Genomic DNA, 22,739 nt, shown 5'->3' with positions numbered 1-22,739 from the left:
GCCATAAAGAACAATTATTAGCACAATACTCCCAGAGATTTCAGATCACACAATATAATTCTATTGTTCTAACTAGGGATGTGACTGCACATAGCTAAATATGTTAAAATTAAAAACTGCACAGATAAAAAAATGAACTGTCTAATGTCTGTCTTTGATATAAAAGTAATATTCTTAACTCCTGGCGTAAGGCATAATACACCTAATAATGACACCTAAATTAAAAAAAAATGTCTTCATATTTATGTATGTTCAGTTTAAAAAAACTTTAAATAATGTATGGCCCCATGATTAGAAAAAAATTAATAAAATACAAGTATTAATATACAAGGGCACTTAAATTCAAACCGAATTTACCTAGCTGTCTCTGGGAATGTTCAATTTATTGCAGATATCCTCGAGCTGCAATGATCACCTCTTGGCAATTTAGTATTATCATAAAGATCACTAACTTTTGATAATAGTCCTGCCTAACCTGATCCGTCGCGACATAAAACATAAACCTATAGCTATTTTAAGTACAACTAAACAAACAGTAACCCTAACAAACCTATGTAAAACCGACGATGTGCGTCCAGCCGAAACGACAACACCAAGGTCTCTGTCAACTCGAAACGAATTTCCTTTATCTCCTTTGACACTGATTAGATCCCGAAGAACTCTTTGAAATTCAATGTGAAGAAAATCTGAAAAGCTTTTGTCTTGTGTTATGGTTTCATTTTAAACATTTGTTTTATTGTCACAATAATGAATAGGTACAAAATTTCAATAGGTTTTGAGTTATACCTAATTATGAATAACAATGAGACTTATAGTATGTCTAGATTTTCTACGGTTAACATAATACGGCATATAATTACAATAATTGTAAACCAAATCCGACCAAATGAGGAGAAGCATGTGATTTTCCAAAGTTAGGTTATTGTACTGTACTGTTGTTGCTATATTACGAAATATTTGGCACTAGCCTACCGGCGAATAAAAACTAATAGTGTTATTAGATATCGTGTCTAAGGTTATAGATATCCATGGGCCGCCGCAGCCACTATCTATCAAACCAATTTGGAGTCCACTCCATGCTACTGCAATATTATAAAAAGGATCATGAGCACCCTACAATGGTAAAAGTAAGCAAACTGCCCTTAGGAACATTAATAGGTTAGTGATGAAAACAAATCCAACTCCAAAAAAGTACCTCTTTGGAATTCAAAAATAAAACAAGAAAAAGATATCCTAAGCCGATTCCTTTTACCTAGACCTTCTATCCTATGTATCGTCCTATAAATGCAATATTCAAATTACATCCCGAGAATAGCGAAGACTAGTCGAGTTTGCGTATCGGAATTTCGAGTCGTTGTCCGTTCGGGTTTGCGGTTTTTTTCTTTATTGCTAAGATAAGAAGCGGTTTTTGCGATATAAACGTTAATTGAAAAGCTTGAATAATTTTATAAGGGTATTTGAACCCGTATAAAATAATTCGAGCTACACGGTTTACTTCTTTAAAAATGGGATTTTTCTACCATTCTTAAAACATGTAAGATTTAAGATTTTTTTTATTTAAGTAGCAAGCGATAATACAGATCACTTAGAGGTAAATGGGCACTTCAGCCCAGGTAATAAATGTAATGAACTCTAAATAACTAGTTAATTTAATTTGCTTCTTGTTTTCCATGTTCTATTCTGATGAATCCAGTATACAATATCGATATCGATGGCTCAGCATTGCAATATAAAAACTGTTGCGGTTATCATTCTATCCTTCATTTCGCCGGAACACAAGATGATTTTGAAGAGGAAGTTAATGACTAATTAATTTATTATTAAGTATAGTCGGAGACAATGTGGAAGACATTGAAAATTGTTAAAAAAGATTACCTGCAAGTTTTTTTTCTGAAATATTTGTTTTAGTTAAAGTTTGTATATGTGAAAGAAGATTAATCAGTATTGACAAGTCGTCGTCATTAATGACAGTGATTATTCAATATTTATAAGTCTGCTTTGTTATTTGTAATTATTTATTTTTGAAACACAATTTAAAGTGAAGTTCTTCTAACGGTCTAGGCAGGTGTGGATACTCTTACAGATACCAATCGAGAGCAACAAACTTTGAGGGACGCTACTATATCACTAGCAGTTAGCAATAGTTTCCAAAGATTGATTTTTGTATATATTACCGAATGATATTAATATAGTAAACATCATTGATTATAACCGAACTGTTTATTTTATTAAATCACTAGTTTTTGTGCGCGCCCGCGTTTAATAGAAAATAATATAACATACTAACATACATAAAACTGAAAATTCGTACCTTCAACTTTGCTAAAGATCATCATTTGATCAAATGCATAGTTTACGATTCAATCCTTACTAATATCGATTAAAATAATCTATGTTTTGGGTCCAAAAGATCGATTCTCCTATTAATCGATCTTAGATCGCCATCCCTAGTTCCCGTGGAATTTCCGGTATAAAAACTATCCTATGTCCTTACTCGGGTCTCAGACTATCTTTGTACAAAATTTCATTAATATCGGTTCAGTGGTTTGGGCGTGAAGAGACAACCAGACAGACAGACAGACAGAGTTACTTTCGGATTTATAATATTAGTAAGGAGTAAAGATAAGGATGTAGACCAGATTCCTGAAACCGACTACAGGGCAGGGCCGATGATTTAGCCGATGAGCTAGCCGACCTTTTATATATTAGATCTCGTTGTATATGAGTTACCTTTTCATGGCGGTTCTGCTTCTACCACATTATGAAATCTCTTACTCTTATGTATTGTTTCAGACGATGTTGAAAATCGGGGGCGGAGCCGCGTTGATCGCGGCTATCGTGGCCGTCTTCGTGGTGGCCACCCAGGGCCGCGACCCGGACCTGGAGGCCTTAGAGAGCGAGGGTCGGGAGTATATCCTCCATCTGGACAAGATGGCCGGGACCAGGAAGAACAGAGCTAGTCTAGCTGAGTGGGCGTACACATCTAATATCACGAAGGAGAATGAGGACAAAAGGGTTTGTTTGATTTTTTTTTATTATAATAGTATAGAAGATGAACTTACAAATCATGTGATTATTGTCCATGAATATCGGTAATGAATTATATATAGAAAAGAGAAATAACATATAACAAGAATAAGATATAGTAAGACATGGGACCGACTCGAGATATCACGGGCTGGTTAATTATTATTCATGTATATGCAATTAACACTTATAAAGAATAAATTACAAGTCCACCTAATACACTGTAATTATTGTTATTATAGATTATCCGGTAATTTCTTCAATTTCTATTAAGATTATAAAAGTTTATTTATTTAAGCAAAATACTCATTTTTAATAATGATTATTGTTTACAATTTCCAGATACAAACTCAATTGGAACTGTCCGTTGAGGAGAAGCAGGCGTGGGAGGAGACGAAGATGTACAGATGGCAGGACTTCCAGGACTACACCCTGAGGCGGATGTTCAAAAAGTACAGCCAGTTGGGAGTGTCGGCGTTACCTGATGATAAATATAAGCTGCTGATGCAGTCGGTGTCAGGCATGGAGTCAAACTATGCGACGGCAAAAATCTGCTCGTTTAAGAATTCGAGTAAATGTGACTTGGCCTTGGAACCAGGTAAGCGGATTTTGGGAAATAAATATTGGGTCTGTCGTTGTTTTGAGGTAATTTTAAATAAGTAAATGTATTCTTGGTATATGACGTAGAATAAAATGCTAAATATACTTCTATACGTTACGCTGATATATGATATGCTACCCGTAACCCTTAGTTGTTGATAGATTAGATTAGATTAGATATAGAAATATATAAGAACTTTTCGTGGTTCGTCTCCGACGCCACTAACATCATGCCTATTTATAAGAGTAGCTTCCGTATTTAGCTTTAGTTAATGTATGCTATTAATAAACTTTTCAACAATTACAGATATTACGGAGATATTCACCAAGAGTCAAGATCCTGAGGAGTTAAGGCATGCATGGGTAGAGTGGCACAAGGTGGCTGGAGCACGGGCCAGACAAAACTTCACGCAATATGTTCAGCTTAATAATGAGGCAGCTAAACTTAATAGTAAGTTATATTATTTTTTACTTCATATAAATATTATATTATAGTATAGTATACGGTGCTTATGATACTAGGTATCGTGAAGTTATTAGTCGTCTTTGTATTCATATATTTTTTACATTTTACAAAAAACCCTCGAATGGAATTAAAATTCGATATATTATATTAGTAAATAATATTTTACATTTTATGGTATGTCATTGTTATATTAAATTTCTATATTATTTTAGTACATGAGTAATTTATCGCTGTATGTTACATCATGTGGTCATTTACACAGTTTACGTGTGGAATATTCAAAACCATCTAATTGCTGTAGCATCATTCTTATTCTAATAATACTTCTCGGAAACAATCTCAACATTGTTTTGTTAATATGTTATCGCATTAAGTTCATACTAGCATAGTTTCATATATGGAAAATAACTTCTAAGGTCTTATTTTTGCCTTGTATTTGATTATTTTTAGGAGTTTCACAAGGGCCATTTATGGGACTGTTTTTGTTTGTTATTAACAAATGTAAGTTTTGTTTAGATTTCAAAAATGTGGCGGAATGGTGGCAGTCAGAGTATGAGGTTCCTGATTTTGAACAGCAGCTTGCGAAACTCTGGGAAGATGTGAAACCACTGTATCAGCAACTGCATGCGTATGTAAGGAAGCGCTTGCGCGATAAGTATGGTGACGACATTGTATCTCCTCGGGGACCCATCCCAGCGCATTTATTAGGTTAGTATATGGAGTTAATTATTTTTATTCTTTATCGCATAGTTCATGTTACGTGGCTAGGAAGAAGATTCGAAAAGGCAACACTATTCGAGTTAGTGTTACGCGAATGTACGCGAAAAGGCAAAACTGCTCTTTTCGTTAAGAACAACTACGACTAAATCTAAATTTTAAAAGTAATTAGTAGTTCTGTATGTGTGTAGGTATACATTAAATAAATGTGCTAGTTGCAGATCCTGAATATAAAGTAAGATAACATCATAAAATTATTTTTTATTCAATCTTCCAGGTAACATGTGGGCTCAAACTTGGAGCAATATTGAATCATTCACCCGTCCATACCCAGATAAGAAGGAAATAGACATCACGCAAGCGATGCAGGAACAAAACTACACGGCACTGAAGATGTTCCAGATGTCAGATGAGTTCTTCAAGTCGTTGAATTTGACAGCGATGCCAGAGAAATTCTGGAAAAACTCGATTATCGAAAAGCCGACAGATAGAGAAATCGTTTGCCATGCGTCTGCTTGGGATTTCTATGATGGAGAGGACTTCAGGTAAATTGGTGATGTCCATAGAGTAAATAATAGCATTATCTTAATGACAAAAAGGGATTGTAACTAGTTTGCTGCGCTTTCAATTGTATTCCGCAGAAACTGTGTTCTAATTTATTTAATTCAATGTGCTTGTGTGTTGCCCATTGCTGTAATTACAATTCGGTTACAAGTTAATTTACTTTAATTATTTGGTTTAGTCTTGAAACTCTTGGAAATAAAGTTGGCTTAATTTTAATTACTTTAGTAGGTATCAACATAATAGGTACTTACCTCTTATATTAATCAAATGCAAAACGTGAAACTAATATCTGCATAATATGTACTGATAATTGTTCGAATTAGTATAACTATTGTTTTTGTCGCAGACATAAATGATTGTCACAATTAGTATACTTTTACAACCAGATAACGGATATGTATATTGTAATTGACCTGTTGATAACCTTTGAGCCTGTGTTTTTATATTACGCTTTTCTATTGTAGATAAAATGGTACCGGTGAACATTTAAAAGTTAAAACTAATTCTTTCTTGTTCCTTTTATTTTTAAGAAAGAATTATTTTGTTGTAATGTTATAGCGTAGGAAATTAATTGGTGGTGGTGTAATAAAAATTAATTTAGTAATTTTTCCAAATTTATCTTTTACATGTCTGACTTAATTTTGAAGGATCAAACAGTGCACGACTGTTGATTATGAATATTTTCAAACGACACACCACGAAATGGGGCATATACAGTACTTCTTACAGTATAAACATCAGCCGGTTGTTTTTCGGGACGGAGCGAATCCAGGTAAATGAGTTTGTTTTTTGGGTACAGGATCAAAATGTGTACTTCGGTGAATAAGGAACATTTTCGAGTAGTTCATCATGAGATGGGCCACGTGCAATATTACTTGCAGTATAGACATCTTCCTGTAGTTTTTCGCGCTGGCGCCAATCCAGGTGAACTATGTTATGACTAACCATATATTGGATAACAATACGTTCAGCTTTGCTAATAAAAACAATAATAAAGTGGTAGACAGAGTATTCCGAATGTATATCAAATTATAAACTTCCATAGTAATTACCTATCTTGGGAAGATTGGAAAAAAACATTCAAAATTCAGAAAACAAAAAAATAATTTTCTTAAAAAGTCTTTTTTTCTTTGAATTTAGAGCTATGCATAGTCCGTTCTCTATCTACCGTTTTTTACTCTGTAGTAACAATAAATGTCTCATGCGTGACTTAACAAAAGCATTTTATAGTCATTTATGAGCCATCTCTTATATAACATCTTTTGTTTTCACAAAATCTATTTTGCCGCCTATGTTAACCTTGTTCGAATCATTAAGATCATGTATTTTTTAAAAAAGGTGAGAGTATTCATATATTATGCATTTATCCTTAATTAAGGTTAGACTTCGAGTTATCTAGGTTTACCCATCTACTTATTTTGTTTCATGTTTTTGTGTGTTTGTGTGCTTCAGTTTTGTTTAGTATACTAATAATGATATTAATTAAATCGGAATGAAATCATTATCCTCACTTCATAAGTCAAAATTACAATAGCCTTGCACAAAGGCAAAACATAGCTATATCCTTTTTTGTAAATATTGATTTTATAGACATGAACATTTTAAAATAGATTGGCTGTCTCTCCTCTGGATTATATACCCTAAACGTTTGCAACGTTATTTATGCGTAGAGAGGGAGTACCACTATAAGTCTGATATCAAACTCATAATAATATTATGATACATACTGCCTATATTATATTGTAAATATATAACGGATAGACAGAGTGGTGTTGTATGGTATTCTAAATATGACCATCTAATTTCCAGGTTTCCACGAAGCTGTTGGCGATACGATAGCGCTATCCGTCTCTTCTCCCAAACATTTGCGTCGCGTCAAGCTTATCAGCGGAGATGCTGAAGATGAACAGACTGAAATAAACCAGCTATACAAAATGGTAACGTATCTTTTCATAGCTTAAAAAATCACTGAACATCATATCATTTGTAACAAAAGATATGATATCATTAGTACAGAGCTCTGTTTTTGATTTTTTTTAAAGAAGTTATCCGTCATAACCTTCCGGACAAAAAGTGTATTGACGATTTTTGTTTCTCCATTACTAATGTACTAGTAACTTGTATCTTCAACCACGATTATAGAGTTTCTAAACTTCGTTGACATATATAAAGCTCCGAACCAAGACTACTGAAGCATTACAAAAATCCGCTTATATCATTTGTTAAAGTGATAATCCCAGGAAAAATATGGCACTTTTATGCATCATCAATAATTGCAGCTTCCTTGGATTGGTAGCAGTAGTAGTGGTAGTAGTCTAAACAGTAATTTTGCAATTTGCATCAAACCACTTTTACGGTTTAAGACATTTATTTATAATTCGAATACAATTCATTTAACATCAAAAATACAAATTAAAACTTATGTACGTACGGTACAGGCTGTATTATATTTTTTTCTATACTAATATTATAAAGAGGAAAACTTTGTTTGTTTGTTTGATTGTAATGAATAGGCTCAAAAACTACTGGACCGATTTTAAAATTTCTTTCACCATTCGTAAGCTATATTATCCACGAGTAACATAGATAAATAGATTTTTATGCGGTACAAAGTTTGCCGGGTCAGCTAGTTAATCATATTCTTAATAACTTACTCTTGCGATTCCCAGGGCATAGACAAAATCGTGTTCCTCCCGTTCGCGTACACGCTGGACCTGTTCCGCTACGGCGTGTTCCGCGGCAGCACGCCGCCGGACGACTACAACTGCCACTACTGGCGCCTGCGCGAGGCGCTGCAGGGCGTCGAGCCGCCCGTCAACCGCACCGAGGACGACTTTGACGCCGCTGCTAAGTATCACGTGTCTGCTGATGTGGAGTATGCCAGGTGAGTAAGGTGCAGAGATGATTAGTTGTGTTGGAGAAGGTAAAAGTGAGGGTTGTCATGATCACGATGCCGCTGCTAAGTACCTAAGTAAGTAAGTAAGTAAGTAAGTAGTAAGTGCGAGATTATGAGGGTGTAGTACATAATTTTTAATTCATTGGGTTATATTTAATGCAATTCATTTCGTATCCCTATTTAACAATGACAATTGTTAATATTATTTTATTTAGAAAATATTTAGTATTGATTGGGTATAAAAATCGAATTATTCATTACTCTTACTTCCTACTAAAACATCGTGAAATTATTTTAATCCTGAAAAATACGACGCAATTAACGATAAATATAAGTTTCACGGCTTCTTGTTATTTACAGTGAATCCCACCTTTTTAAATATTCCAGATACTACGTGTCCTTCATAATCCAGTTCCAATTCCATCGCACTCTCTGCCAGCTCGCCGGCGAGTACATTCCAGAGGATCTCACGAAGAAACTGGTCGACTGCGACATTTACCAGAGTGTAGCCGCTGGCAATGCTTTATCGTAAGTCACCAAAAACAAAACTATTTTTAAAGTACTCGTAGAATCTGTACACGTTTTTAACGTCAATAATGTACCACCGCTTCGCAAGGTATTTCGTTATGCAGAAGAAGCCGCATAAGAAACTATAATAAGCGGCATAAGGACCTACGCAAACGATTTAGTTACTTATACAAAGTCAATTTCCACTAATGACATTTGTTCAGAGAAATCGTTTTGCATGTATTCTAGTTTTGGAGTACATTTGTTATTGGTCAGTTTGTAGGTGATACAACATTTCACAGTTCGACTTTTTTACGACGCCGGGGCTCTTTAAAAAGGTCCAAAATGATTTCTCCTACATAGTCAACGATACTCGTATATTAGCGATAACATGCTCCCCTACTGTTACAAATTCAGTAGACAACGGTGGCTAATTTGTAATATGTAGCCTACCTTATCGCTTTGATTTTAAAAAGCACGTAAATTAGTCATGTCATGCAAGTCACCTAATGTTAGTGATGTTACAAATCTTAGACGTCAATTACTTTAATTGAAATAAGGTAGCACTCGCAGTGGTTCGACTCTGGCGGCACCAACGCCACACCTATATCTGCCACATAACAGCAGTGTTGAAGGCTGCTGTGTTCTGGTCTACACGGTGTGGTAAGGGTGACATACTTTCCCGAGGCGTTCCAGCTTAGTCCTCAGGGGTAGCGCCGCATCTGTGGCCCACGATCAATCTGGGCTTCATTACGGATGTCCATGGGCGGTAGTAGCCACTTACCATCAGGTGGACAGCATGCTCGTCTGCTACTCTACTATTATAAAAAAACCCGTCAAATTCCAGGAATATGCTCAAGATGGGTTCCTCGAAGCCGTGGCCAGAAGCGATGGAAGTGCTGACAGGGCAGCGCGGTATGCGGGCGGACGGTCTGCTGGAGTACTTCCGACCATTACACGAGTGGTTACAGGCGGAGAATCAGCGCACTGGCGAACATGTTGGCTGGGAAGCGAGCAAGATTCGTAAGTACAGCTTGTTAACGCCCGTTATTGATAATTAATCTATCCACTGTTTTGCCTACGGTTGACGATTGACCATTACTTCATACTAGACTATGTCCTCGATTTGTACGCAGACGTAAGTAGATTATTCAGGGAGTACCACTAAAGATGTGCGAGATAGCTAAGCTATATGTGTGTCTCCAATGCATTAATAAGATTGCTTGATTTTGCAGCCAGAACTATTTAATTTGTATTTTGATACTCTTCCTTTATTGCGATAATATTTCGTTATTGCGATATACCATATTTTGAGACGCACGATGCGTATCTCTGATGGTGTTATGGTGTTATGATGAATACGTTCCATAAGATAATTTTATTTTGTCAGACATAAAAGTGTATCATGCTTTGTATCTGTAGAATTAAATAAACCTTCAATAGTACTATTTAAAACATACTTTCGCATTTGAAGAATATTGCAAAATCCAAAACGTCCCTATAGGTTATTTTAAAATATTTTGTATGATTTATTCGCAGAGTACTGCACGGCGGAGCAGCTGGCGGCGCTGGAGGCGCGCGAGACGTGACGTACTTACACGCTAGGATAATTATGCTAGGCCACCAGTATTCCTAATAAACGTTTTTAAGACTTTGTGCGCATTTTATTTACTACGATATGCGATTTCACCGGCACTTGAAAGTGTACATTTTTTGAAGAATTCAGGATTTTAATTTTTTTGCGCGGAACCCTAATTCCTAAAAATAGCACTTCCAATAAGTTACTTTATTACATCAGGCATCCTTACAATATTCTATTTATTTAAGTCCTATCAAAGTCGATGTCACTTCAGAGATTAGCCAAATTGTGGACTTTTTATGTACCCTCTATACTTTCATACACATTTATTACTATTAACAAATATTATTTTGACATTACCTATAGACACTTAAATTTAATATAGGTACGTATTATACGTATAGTAGGTCCGCGCTAAACTGCTAGTCCGCTCTGAATATAGAAACGAGTCGCGTCACAGTAGCAAATTGTAGAAATTAGCGGGACGAAGACAGGGCATGAAAATGAATATATAGACGGAATTTAAAAAATCTCAAATTACGTGAAGTGATCAATTCGTACTTAGCTTTCTCTTTCTCATAGGAGATCACTGATCAGTGCCCAACAGTGAGACAGTAGAGGTTGATGAAGATGTAAATGATGATATAATTTGGACTAGGAAACCTACTACTGCTATACGCTTACATACTTTTAATCGAAATAAATTATAGGCGTAGGTTCTTAAATTGGGTTGCATTTCTAATATGTTCACAACAACGATTTGTGTCTGCGCGATTATGAAAAGGTAGATACTCGTATAAATACATAATATTGTATAGGGCAACACAATTTTGTGTGTCGTTCCTAATACGCTTTATGTTTGTAGATGTAAATGAGCCCTTAGCCCTTAGTTCATAGCAATAGGTCACAAGGTAAAACTAGGCAAGCGATTAATATTAATGTTAATTATATACACCTTTTAACTAAAATCATTAATAACATGATGCACTTTAAGGAAAATTAATACAAAGTATGTCAAAGGCACATGCAAATTAAAATGACAAAACTTAACATGACTACGATATTCGTAAAAGTTTCATTTATTTTTTGATTTTCCAAAATATTTGTTTTAAATATTAAGTTATTTTAATAAAGTATTATCCTCCTGATAATTAATTGAACCGGGGTTCTTCCGCATCGTCTAAATGATTCACCCTTGAAATGGGCGTGGTGTTGGCTCATTCGAAATATTCTAAGAACATTCTAAAGACACCACATATTTTAAATCTCATAAGCCGTTTTCGATGTAAACCGTGCCAAAGAATAGGGCGTACATTCTAAGGTATTTAAATACGTTTGAAGAAGATATAAATCCAACCAAGTAAAACGTAATAAGTTATGTAACAAAAACCTGTAAAGATATTAATATTTAAAATAAACCATTAAATAAGTAGATAACTAGTAAAAATAGAAGCTTGTGCTGTCAATACCAAAAAGATTATATAGTCTAATACAAGATAAGATCTAAAAAGGACTTAAGGATAATTTTATTCAATGTTGCATATTATTCCTTCGCGACCATTAGTGGCCCAATTTAAATACCTCGGTAACAATTTGTGTTTTGAGGATGGGAAACGAGAATTTTGATTTTGATAATTCAGTCATGTCATTTGATAATTTAGAAGTTAAAAACCACTAGATCAATTCTTCTTACTACATCCTTCAAACACACAGCAGCGCTTAATATTATTTTTATTAGACAGTATAGTGTGGCGTTGGTGCCGCCTCAGAATTTAATTAATGGTAGCTACGGCAAAGGCTGTTATGTTTGTATATTATATGTATATATTATGTGTATTTATTTGTATATGTTTATATGTCTATGATCTATCTATCTATCTTATGATGAGTCTATCTATCTTATCTATCTATTTTGTGCACACTATATTTGCTATCACTTAAACTTTCCGACCATAGGGGATGCTGGAGAAACGCCAGAATCAAGCAAAGAATTCTAGAATATAATCCAAGGTATAAAAATAGGTACAATAAAAGAAACAAAGGAAATTAATAATATCAAAACAAAAGAAATGGAACTAATTTATGCATATCAAGGCATAAGTAGGTAAGAAACTAGTCGGTGGAGTGGATGTTATCAATGACGTTATATTATATCAAATTTCATCTCATTTGAAGTAGTCAGGCGTTGCCGACGATAGGATAAAGACCGTACAGGTGAGTGCTAATAATTTTATGGAATGATAGAAATTAGATGAAAATTAAATAAATAGCGATATGTATTTACTTGTATATTTTTAACCGACTTATAAAACAAAGTTCTGTCTTCAACCGCTGTTCGCTATGTATGTAAGTTTGTATGTCCGCGATTTTCAAACATTACTTACATATCTGTTTGGCTATTGTTTGTAATTTTAATTGATTGCACAGCATTTGCAGGGGAAATTTTGTTTATAATTCACTTTATTTTTACATACTTTTCATAATAAAAACACGTAGAACACACGTAGAAAAGAGGTGGTGAAGCATAACACGGCGTTTTCCGTCACGGTTTAATTTTACTGCCGATCCAATAGATGTTTTACGATTAGTAATAAAAGAAGCGTAGCACACTAATTGGAGCAGTGTTTGAAACTCTGCCCTTTATTCGGTGACCCCAGGTTCAAATCCCAGACACGCCCCTTCGATTTTTCATATGTGCGTCTTAATGAAGGGATACGTCTATATATCTAAATTCTTTAAAAAAAAGTTCGCAAATGTGTGTGAAGCTAGTAAGCTTATATTAGTAAATTTGCACACAAAATTTATAGTTAAAAGCAATTGGCTGTTTTTAAATGATTTAATTTTTTGTAAACACTTATTTTTACCTTCTGTAGTACAAACGACATTCATTGACGAGTTAATGCAAAACAACACCAGTCAAATAAATGGTAGTTAATTTGGTTAAATTATGACCGAATGATTTGTAGCAAAAAATAAAATGATTGTCGAAAAACGTCTTTAAAAACAAATTAGTTTGAAGTGGAGAGTAAATTAAATCCATTGTAAATGTTAAAAAATGTCTAATTTTAAATACGTACGTAATAAAGTTTTTATTGAATTTAATGCAACAATTGTATTTAAAATTTATTTCTTCAATTAAATAAAGCAATTTGGCGATGGTAAAACGAGTATGACTGGTCAGCCTTATTTTTAACACCTATTTCTATCACTATCGGGCCTATTTCTAACGTAAAGCAGTTCTTGCATTTCGGTCGGTAGGCGCGTTGCTTGTACCTGTAGTCCCGGGACAAGAATAGGTCTACGGTATCCGCTACCTGTCGTAAGAGGCGACTAAACGGGGACTTCCGCAGTTGGCCGCGGGCGGCAAGAGTGGGAATTCGAACCGTATAGCGAACGACTCCGGGAAGGACGATGGTATGTGTGGTCGCATACAGTCGTAAAACCTGGTGTGCGGGAGGAGCGTAAATTGCTCCCCCAGGGCGGGGTCTGATAGGGTATCGTGCTTGGTGGGCTCCGGTTGTGTTCCGCTGGGAATCCTGGAGTTCGCTGAGGAGGGCCACCGGTGGGGTTTTAGTGAGGTAAGAATCCCACATAACTCGGCGTCGCTCCCACGGCGTCGGGTACCTTTTGAAGGTTTCCACCTCGTGAACAAAAGGCGCGGTTGCTGGCTGATCATCTTAGTCCCCAGGAGTTGTAACGCATGTGTGATTAGCTCAGAGATCCCCTGTTTTATGGTATTGATTATAGATATTTACAGGCGATAGTTAACATATATCACCAGGTGCATTACTACGAGTAGCTCGTTCTCTACTTCAACTGTTTAAAAAAAACTCGCAAACAATAGTTTATCATTACATGACACAATCCGGCAATTGTCTTCGCTTGTAAAATGAGACAAAGGCCTAAAATCGTCCAAATCCGTGACAGACAGACCAACATACTAATTCATTTGCATGTAAATAAACAATTTGCATATGTAGCTGAGGATACCAGTTTGTGTTTTTCTTTTACCGGTGGTTTACATATTTTGGATTTATTTTCTAATAATACGAAAATGCCGTGTGGATATTGTTCAAGGACTACGAAGCGAGTATTATTTGTAAGTCCATTACCTTATTCTTACGGTTTTTCATGCTTTACGCAGTACCCTGAGGTATTTTTAGAATATGAAGCACTCTAGGCAAAAATTGTTCTCCCTATGAATTATTGTTAGACAAACAGGCAGACAAAAAATAAAAAAAAAAATTATATGTGTACCACCTTTACAAGAACAAACTGAAAGAACTTATAAGATTTTTATAACAAGCTTTCGTACCTATTAAACCTTCTTGCAATGTGAATTTTCACAAATTTTTGCTTAGGGATTCAGGGATTCAGGGCAGGATTCTAAAGCTGCTAAAATCATAATTTTGATACTAATGCTTTTTCGCCAACCTATTTTTAAGGTGAGCGAATTCTTTGACAGTTTTTGGATATCTTCTTGCACGGAAACCCTGAATCCCTCAAAGTAAAGTTCATCTACTTTACCTATATACGGAATTCCTATGCAAATTTTGCAATTCAAAATCAACCGGTTTATGTGCCTTTTCATCCGTTAATGTTTGAGTTTTATTTAAAAGTTCTTTCTAAAAAATAAATAAAATAAGATAGTAGGTAAAATAAGAGTCACGATATGTTATCATTAGATATTAAAAGAGTTACCCAATCCTTGTAATATTGGGAAACATTCTCTGATATCACTGATCTGTCAGTCAAGATGATAGTATAATCGGTACTTATTGAAATGATATCTTCCAATTTGAGGATTTGAGTTATGTATAAGAGTGTGATAGAATCGAAATTCTCGAAAACGATTGTTATAGTAATGTCATGTCATGTCATTCAATGTTCATAATTCTATGTAAAATTCATGTAAGCTTATGGCGTTTTTGTGTTATCATACTAGCCAACTTACCTGACCTAATGTTTACACTTGCCCATGGACATCTGTAATAGATCCCAAATAAAATCAAAGTTTCAGTTGAGATCGATCATAGACGTATTCATCATAAGAGCAATTGCGTATATGTGCTATTGTCCTAAAACCATAACTAAACCCTATACTCTAGCGGCTTAAGGTGGGGCGGAAGAGGCGGTCCGCCCCGGGCCCCATATCCTGGGGGCCTCCAAATACAGTTGCTAAAAAAAGGTCGTCAGAACCAAACAATCTATGGAATATGTATCATTCAGCAAAAAAAAGGTCACCGAATCACAGGCGAAATTCTATGAAACATTTGTCATTTTGTAAAATCAAATAAACTTTTTACCCATTTGGGGGCCTCCATTCAACTTTCCGCCTGAGCCTCCGACGACCTTAGTCCGCCACTGACCCTATAGTGCAATTTTAAGACAAATAGGTGTGACAATCTGAGGGTGGCGCTACCACACTCGAATCAGAAAATAGCATTTTTTCTTATCTGCTATTTGTACGGGGACTAATAGCAAATCTTCTATTACCTGATTAAGATTAAAATAAATTCTTTACTAAAAACTTTGCTAAATAGGTAAACAACATTTGTCTGTCCATTCAACCAAATCGATGACTGACATTATTTATATTTTTTGTCACAGTACCTTGACATGGATTTTTAGTATCACTGCCCACAGGTACAAGTAGTACACAGTACTTACTTATATATTGAAGGTACAGGGAAAAATGACTTCTATACTTAATGTAGAAGATTGAGTTTGTAGCTAGTACCTTTTGTCGTACATCCTTTAGAATAAGTACACTCTCATCTTTTCTTAGGTATTTATGTCGCGATTCAGAATCATATCTTTATTATATCAGGAGCCATCCACAGTGCGGTACGTAATGTACTTGATAATATTTTTACGCAAATATTCAAAAGTTAATAAAAATATCTTGAATATAGAGTACGTTGTCGTTAAATATCGTTGTTGTTTTTTATTAAGATATTTAGTAATTTTTTCCTTGGCATTTAGACAGTGAGCCTGTCTATTATTAACCGACCACGGAGGTAATGTTTTTCAAACCTATGTATGTATATCTCTTTGGCATGCCCCTATACCGGCTTGATGGATTTTAACAGATGAGCATTCCCCTAAACTGTGAGAGTGATATAAGGAAATATTTTTAAGTAGTCAGTTTTTTGTATTATAGTAGTTATTTGTAAAATAGTCAAGATAATATTATGAAATGCGGGGTTTTAGTAAATAATGAATCTTTATATACCAATTTTATTTTTCAGATGATTCTGAAAATCCTGGGCGAGCTAGCCCTTGTCGGGGCGATAGCCTCGGTCTTCATAGTGGCTGCCCAGGGCCGGGCAGCGGAGAGAGCGGCGGAGGAGGCCACGGGGAGGAACTACATGAAGACCCTGAACGAAGAGATGGCCAAGCTGAAAAACAAGAAGACCATCGCTGCCTGGGACTATCAGAGTAACATCACGACGTATAATGAGGAGAAACAGGTGATTAATAAAAACATGTTTCAATTCACTATTGCTTAATAAGAAATGACACTATCTCGTAACGATATCGAAGTTTTCACATAAATGCATGCTCCAATTTGAGATTAGGTAAATATAGGTATATGATTATATTCGAATATGTATTGTTAAAGTATATGCTATATATATTCACTATACCTAAGTATAATATTAGATCCAGTACATTCCTATATGTTTCATTCATATCTTACGGGATCTAGATTTATTGAACCAGAGGATAACAAATACAAACAATTTAAATTGAAGAGGGTAAAACGAAAAGAATAACTTATACTAGACAAAAAATATGTCTTAACATTCTATATTAAGGCAGGTTTGCACAAAAAGGAAAACAACGGTTTTATTTGTGCTGCCAAATTGTAGCCAAATATTTGTAATATTTATTCCATGTGTCTGAACTTTATTTATTTTTAAGAAGTAAACAATTTATACATGAAAAAAATATGGAATAGGTTATCTACCCAGTTATAAAATATCGTTCATTTTTTCTGTTCTTTTATATTATTTTTTAACAATTCCCAGATGCAAATTTCTCTCGAAGCTGCTGAAGAAGAAAAGGAATACTGGAAGGAAACAATGACGTACCTCTGGCATGAGTTTGAGGACGAGGACCTCAAAAGGATGTTCAAGAAATACTCGATTTTGGGTACTTCTGCCCTCCCGGAGGACCTCAATCAGAGGTTGATTCAGGCGATAAACAATATGCAATCCACCTACGCTAAAGCTACCATTTGTGATTATAAGGACAGGACGAAATGTGATTTGCATGTCGAACCAGGTAGATATAGTATTATTTTGTTGTAGATATCTATCGAACATGTATTATTGTTAAACGAGTTCTCTGTGTTCATTTTGCTTTCATTCGTATGGTGTATGATAATTCGGTAAAGCTTACTAATATCTCTTTTGATTATGATGCAAATATGAAAATACTTCTCCAGAACTAATGATAAGTTGATGACATCATTGTTAGTGCAAGTATTTGCAAGAAATTAGCAACTTTCACAATGTCTCAACGTTTACGATAGAAAGAAAACAAGAATGAAATAAACCAATTTTTTAAATTCTTATAACATAGGCCAACACACACAACACACGTCATATAAATAACTAAGGTGGTCTAATATATCTTCTATTTGATTTCAGAGGTAACAGACATATTCACGACAAGCGAAGATCCGGAGGAGTTGAAATACACTTGGTTAGAGTGGCACAAGGCAGCCGGCGCGGCTTCCAAGGGCAACTTCACTGAATATGTTCAGATGGATAATGAAGCTGCGAAACTTAACGGTTGGTATCTGAAACTTATGACTTACAAATTCATGTTATTTCTGTCTTAACATTGGGGTTAATTTGCCGATTTTTACCACAATATTGACTATGATGAATATATATAGGTACCTACATTGTATATGAATAGAAGTGAATAAAGTATTTATAGACAAGTCTTAATATTAATATGTGGTCCTTGTATCAAACACCGTGTCATAAGATTTTTATAGGGATCTTATTATGGAACTATCCTTCAAATCCTAAATACTTGGATAGTTTTTAAATATCTTTATAGGTTTCGATAATATTGCACTACCTACAAATTAATAAAATTGAAGTACATTCTCATTCTCTTCATATTTGTTTTTACCACGCTTTTATTAGCTTGACCTGTATGTATGTATGTAACGGAATTTTAGAACTCGATTTTTAACCCACTTTGAACGGTCCGATTAATTTGAAACTTTGAAGAAGTATCAAGAACACAATTTTAATACCTTTGTCTCGTCCTCCTCATCCGAATAGTCAGGATTAATGATTTTCCTTATGTGATTTTAGCGTTGTTTTTAGTTTTTAAACTGTAATTATTAGTTTTGAGCCTCATGGGACATTGGTCTCAAATAAAGCTTTTGCTTTTTATGACATTTAAAAATTCTTTATTTCAGGCTACGACAGCGTAGCGGAGTGGTGGTTGAGCGAATACGAGGAAGCGGACAGTGAGAGTCAGTTCACAGCCCTCTGGGCACAGGTGAAGCCCTTGTACCAGCAGATACACGCGTACGTGAGGAGGCACTTACGATTGAAGTATGGCGAGGATGTTGTATCGGCTAAAGGACCCATTCCAGCGCATTTGTTGGGTAAGCATTATCAACAAATAATATGGAGGGGAGTTGAACTATTTGTGGTATGACTATCATTTTTGCTATATGGTAGCAATTTAGCAGTTATGGGTTCTGACTCGAAGGGCGTGGTCTACTAACTAGGTGTTTATTATCAGTATTGAGGTATGACGTCTATCCGAAGCTATTAGGCAGTGGCCCCTTGTCATCCAGGAACCTAGAAACAAACATGTTTACTAATTTTCCATCGTATTGCATAATATTTTGAAAGAGAATCTTGTTTTTTTACGAAAATTAGAGAAAACAATGAGATATTTTGTTCATAACATTTGTGTTTGTTATTTTAGGTAACATTTGGGCTCAGACGTGGGGCAATGTAGAAAAATTCACCCGACCTTTCCCTGATAAGCCCGAAGTAGACGTTACTGCTGCACTTATTAAACAGGTATTTCTATATCTACGAGTTTTTAAAACTGACTAATCAATTTACATAAAGTCTTAATCTGCTTTTGCATTTTTTTTTGGAAATCATCAAAATTGCCAATTTGCCTAAAATCACAAGTGATATTTATGTTGACTTAAAATTGTTATCTGCTATATTAATTTTATTAATATCTAATTTAATTTGTCATAACACTAATTTTCAATCATTTTTCATTATTATGCAAGCTCAAAATAAACTCTTTCATTAATTTCAGAATTACTCAGCTCTTAAGATGTTCCAAGTTGCTGAAGATTTCTTCAAGTCATTAAATTTGAGTGGGATGCCAGAATTATTCTGGGAGAGGTCAATAATTGAGAAGCCAAATGATGGAAGGGATATGGTTTGCCACGCGTCAGCATGGGACTTCTTTGACGGTGAAGATTTCAGGTAGAAGATATGTACAACCTGATAAAATACGTGGATTATTTTGCACAATAAGTTTGAGATACGAGGAACATACATAAAGAGTGTAGTGTGATAATTATTACCTCACCCATTCTTTATTGCTTTTTGCCAACAAAAAACACGAGACTGATTATATATTTGCTAAGTACCTACTCATTAACAATAAAAGAAATATATTTCCTATTTATTCAAGAACATCCTTGATAGTACCTTCAAAATGGCAACACAATTTTAACTTTCAGAATCAAACAGTGTACGACGATTACGAAAGCATTCTTCACAACCACGCATCACGAGATGGGGCACATTCAGTACTATTTACAGTATAAAGACCAGCCCGTTGTGTACAGGGAGGGGGCAAATCCAGGTACGACTGTTATTTTAAGTTCAAGACAAATTCTTTTGATGCTTTATATAATGTTTTCAGATAATATTTTCTTTTCATCTTTATAAATGTGGAAATTGTCTGTGAAAAAAAATAGAAAGAAGGCCTCATTCCTTTGAAGATATCTTTTTCAAATACATGGGTAAAGATATTTTTGCTTAACATTATTTTATTATTGACTTTATAGGTTTCCATGAAGCTGTTGGTGACGTAATATCTCTCTCCGTGTCCACTCCAAAACATTTACGTGTGATGGGTCTTCTTGAAGACGGTCCGGATGATTTGGAATCTAACATCAACCAGCTTTATAAGATGGTAATTTATTCTTATGAAGATTTTGATAGTAAAATAGAAATTAATCTATTTCATGGAGATTACAGTTAAATGCGCAACATCTTATAAAAAAAACAAAGCATATTTACAATTATATGCTTTTCTCTTTTAGGGTTTGGAGAAGATAGTCTTTCTACCATTCGCCTTCTTGTTGGATGTATACCGTTATGGAGTATTTCGAGGTACAACCACACCCGAAGATTACAACTGTCACTTCTGGCAACTGAGAGAGTCGTTGCAAGGCGTTGAGCCTCCAGCGCCACGCTCTGAGGCCGACTTTGACCCTGCTGCTAAATACCATATCTCTGCTGATGTTGAATATATGAGGTAAGACATTGTTCAGTTGGTGATAGACATTAGACATTAGACAGAAAAGTGGCATTCGACTGCATAAAGAAGGTCATTTTTTGACAACTTTCATTTTATAGCAATCCATGAATTGATGAGCTTCCTGCTATAACTCTCAAGAAGTGTCTGGGACGAAATTGTCATGCTATCTTTGCAAAAGAAGTATAATGAAAGTACATCCAGTCTTTTATCTATCTTTTCGTACATTTAGTATACCAAAACAATTTCTAGTAGACAGGAATTTGTCAAATTTCTATGTTTGATAGGTAAAACATTGGATACTTTAGTTACTAATGGACTTTAGTAAAACACGTTTGAATTCGGTATAAAATATATCATCTTCGGTTTTTTCTGTTCTAGATACTATATCTCGTACATCATCCAGTTCCAATTCCAACGGTCTCTGTGTCTGCTGGCTGGCGAGTACACCGCCGGTGATCCGAATGCCCTGTTGTCCAACTGTGATATTTACGGCAAGACTGCCGCCGGAAATGCTTTAGGGTAAGTTACCATCATGTTTCATTACGGACTCTTAAGAGCACTTCGGTATAATTCTTTTATTATATTCATTTGGAATTGGATTTATCCAATTAAGGTTCTGGACGTTGCTAGTAATGTTTGAAAAAAAGCATTGAATAATTTATGCAGTATTATTGTTGCAAGTGAAAATTCCGCAACGCCGCTAAAAATAGCTGAAAACTGCATTTTTTGTAATTTAATTAGTTTTTTTAAGGAGAACTTACATACATATTTTTATCTGTAAACCACCATATCACAGTGTTGGTTTATTACGAGTGCAATAGCGTTCATAATGTGGAAAATTTGAAATTTATACTTGCAACACAACGAACACATCACTGATATAAAAAAATACTTCCTCCATTTTCAGCAAAATGCTCCAAATGGGGTCATCGAAGCCCTGGCCAGATGCGATGGAGGTGCTTACTGGGCAACGGAAAATGGACGCGAGCGGCGTGCTGGAGTACTTCCAACCTCTCAATGACTGGCTGAAAGCGGAAAATGAGAAGAATGGAGAGTTCATCGGATGGGAACCTAGTACAGTTCGTAAGTGTTCTTTTTCCACTTTTTTAGATCATAAGCAAGATTGGTATATCTATTGAATGTTAAGATAGATTAAGCTTTAAAGTTACTCTAAAAGATAATACTTCAATGTAGATATTTTTAGAAATAAACTAAAAAGCGAATTTCGTGAAAATGAAGATTTTTATAAACTTACAAAAAACTCTAAAAGATACAAAAACATCGGATTTAAGAGCATTACTTTCACAAATACTTGAAAGTCATTAAGTTGTTAATCAATTATACACAGTTGTACAAATTTACACAAATGGATTTAAATATTATAAGATTGTGCTGTTATGCATATTATGTAAGTAAAATGTCACACACATGTGATAAATTTCTGTAAATAAAGACTGATCAAAAATATTTTTTTCAGAGTACTGCACGGCAGAACAAAGAGAAGAAATGGAGACCTCCGAATTTAAAAAGAGACTGAACAAATATGTCGGACGTTAAATAAAATTGATCACAAATAATATGGTTATGATGATGATTTATGTTTTATTTCTATATTTCTAAAGAATAACAAATTATAGTTATTTTTTTCTAGGCGACAATCATTTAAGGAGTACCTATCATCTATGAAAATATTTATAAATATATATAAATAAGTAATTAAAAAACCCGGATTTTAAAACACAAAAAGACTTGTAAAGATGGCGACCCATAGGACTATTCCTACGTTGTAAATATTCACATTCATAAGGTGATATAACCAGATT

The 22,739-nt window shown here is 34.8% G+C and overlaps 2 protein-coding genes across 8 annotated transcripts in view; both read left to right on the top strand.

Moving 5' to 3' along the window:
* Nucleotides 1-10,431, top strand: part of LOC140750006 (angiotensin-converting enzyme) — a 45,084-nt gene extending 34,653 nt beyond the window's left edge. For 3 of the 5 annotated variants that reach the window (XM_073083286.1, XM_073083290.1, XM_073083288.1), the window contains exons 2-12: nt 2,794-3,015; nt 3,370-3,625; nt 3,935-4,078; nt 4,610-4,801; nt 5,088-5,355; nt 6,022-6,146; nt 7,184-7,311; nt 8,044-8,258; nt 8,658-8,798; nt 9,625-9,800; nt 10,317-10,431. In XM_073083286.1, the coding sequence (XP_072939387.1) occupies nt 2,794-3,015; nt 3,370-3,625; nt 3,935-4,078; nt 4,610-4,801; nt 5,088-5,355; nt 6,022-6,146; nt 7,184-7,311; nt 8,044-8,258; nt 8,658-8,798; nt 9,625-9,800; nt 10,317-10,366 (1,917 nt within the window). In that variant the 3' untranslated portion in view covers nt 10,367-10,431. Of the gene's footprint in view, nt 1-1,980; nt 2,066-2,793; nt 3,016-3,369; nt 3,626-3,934; nt 4,079-4,609; nt 4,802-5,087; nt 5,356-6,021; nt 6,147-6,173; nt 6,299-7,183; nt 7,312-8,043; nt 8,259-8,657; nt 8,799-9,624; nt 9,801-10,316 lie in introns of those variants that run through there. The other 2 variants (XM_073083289.1, XM_073083287.1) reach the window with 2 other exon arrangements.
* Nucleotides 10,432-12,464: 2,033 nt separating this feature from the next.
* On the top strand, nt 12,465-22,507 carry LOC140750334 (angiotensin-converting enzyme). 3 transcript variants are annotated; one of them, XM_073083793.1, is made up of 13 exons: nt 12,465-12,570; nt 16,608-16,829; nt 17,391-17,646; nt 18,015-18,158; nt 18,806-18,997; nt 19,327-19,424; nt 19,678-19,850; nt 20,111-20,235; nt 20,441-20,568; nt 20,699-20,913; nt 21,295-21,435; nt 21,824-21,999; nt 22,394-22,507. In XM_073083793.1, exons 2-13 carry the CDS (start codon nt 16,608-16,610, stop codon nt 22,471-22,473), a joined length of 1,950 nt encoding a protein of 649 aa, XP_072939894.1. In that variant the 5' UTR covers nt 12,465-12,570; the 3' UTR covers nt 22,474-22,507. The 3 variants fall into 3 exon arrangements, with proteins under 3 accessions (XP_072939894.1, XP_072939892.1, XP_072939895.1); XM_073083791.1 differs by lacking the exon at nt 12,465-12,570 and adding an exon at nt 14,346-14,455; XM_073083794.1 differs by lacking the exon at nt 12,465-12,570 and adding an exon at nt 16,123-16,203.
* The last annotated feature ends 232 nt before the right edge of the window (nt 22,508-22,739 follow it).

This window comes from Epargyreus clarus, unplaced genomic scaffold (genome assembly GCF_041222505.1).
Source record: "Epargyreus clarus isolate Ecla_fem2 unplaced genomic scaffold, WU_Ecla_fem_2.2 ptg000019l, whole genome shotgun sequence".
In the NCBI taxonomy this organism is placed as follows: domain Eukaryota; kingdom Metazoa; phylum Arthropoda; class Insecta; order Lepidoptera; family Hesperiidae; genus Epargyreus; species Epargyreus clarus.
Note: the sequence above shows the minus strand (reverse complement) of the source record. Positions and strands in the feature narration are given on the sequence as shown.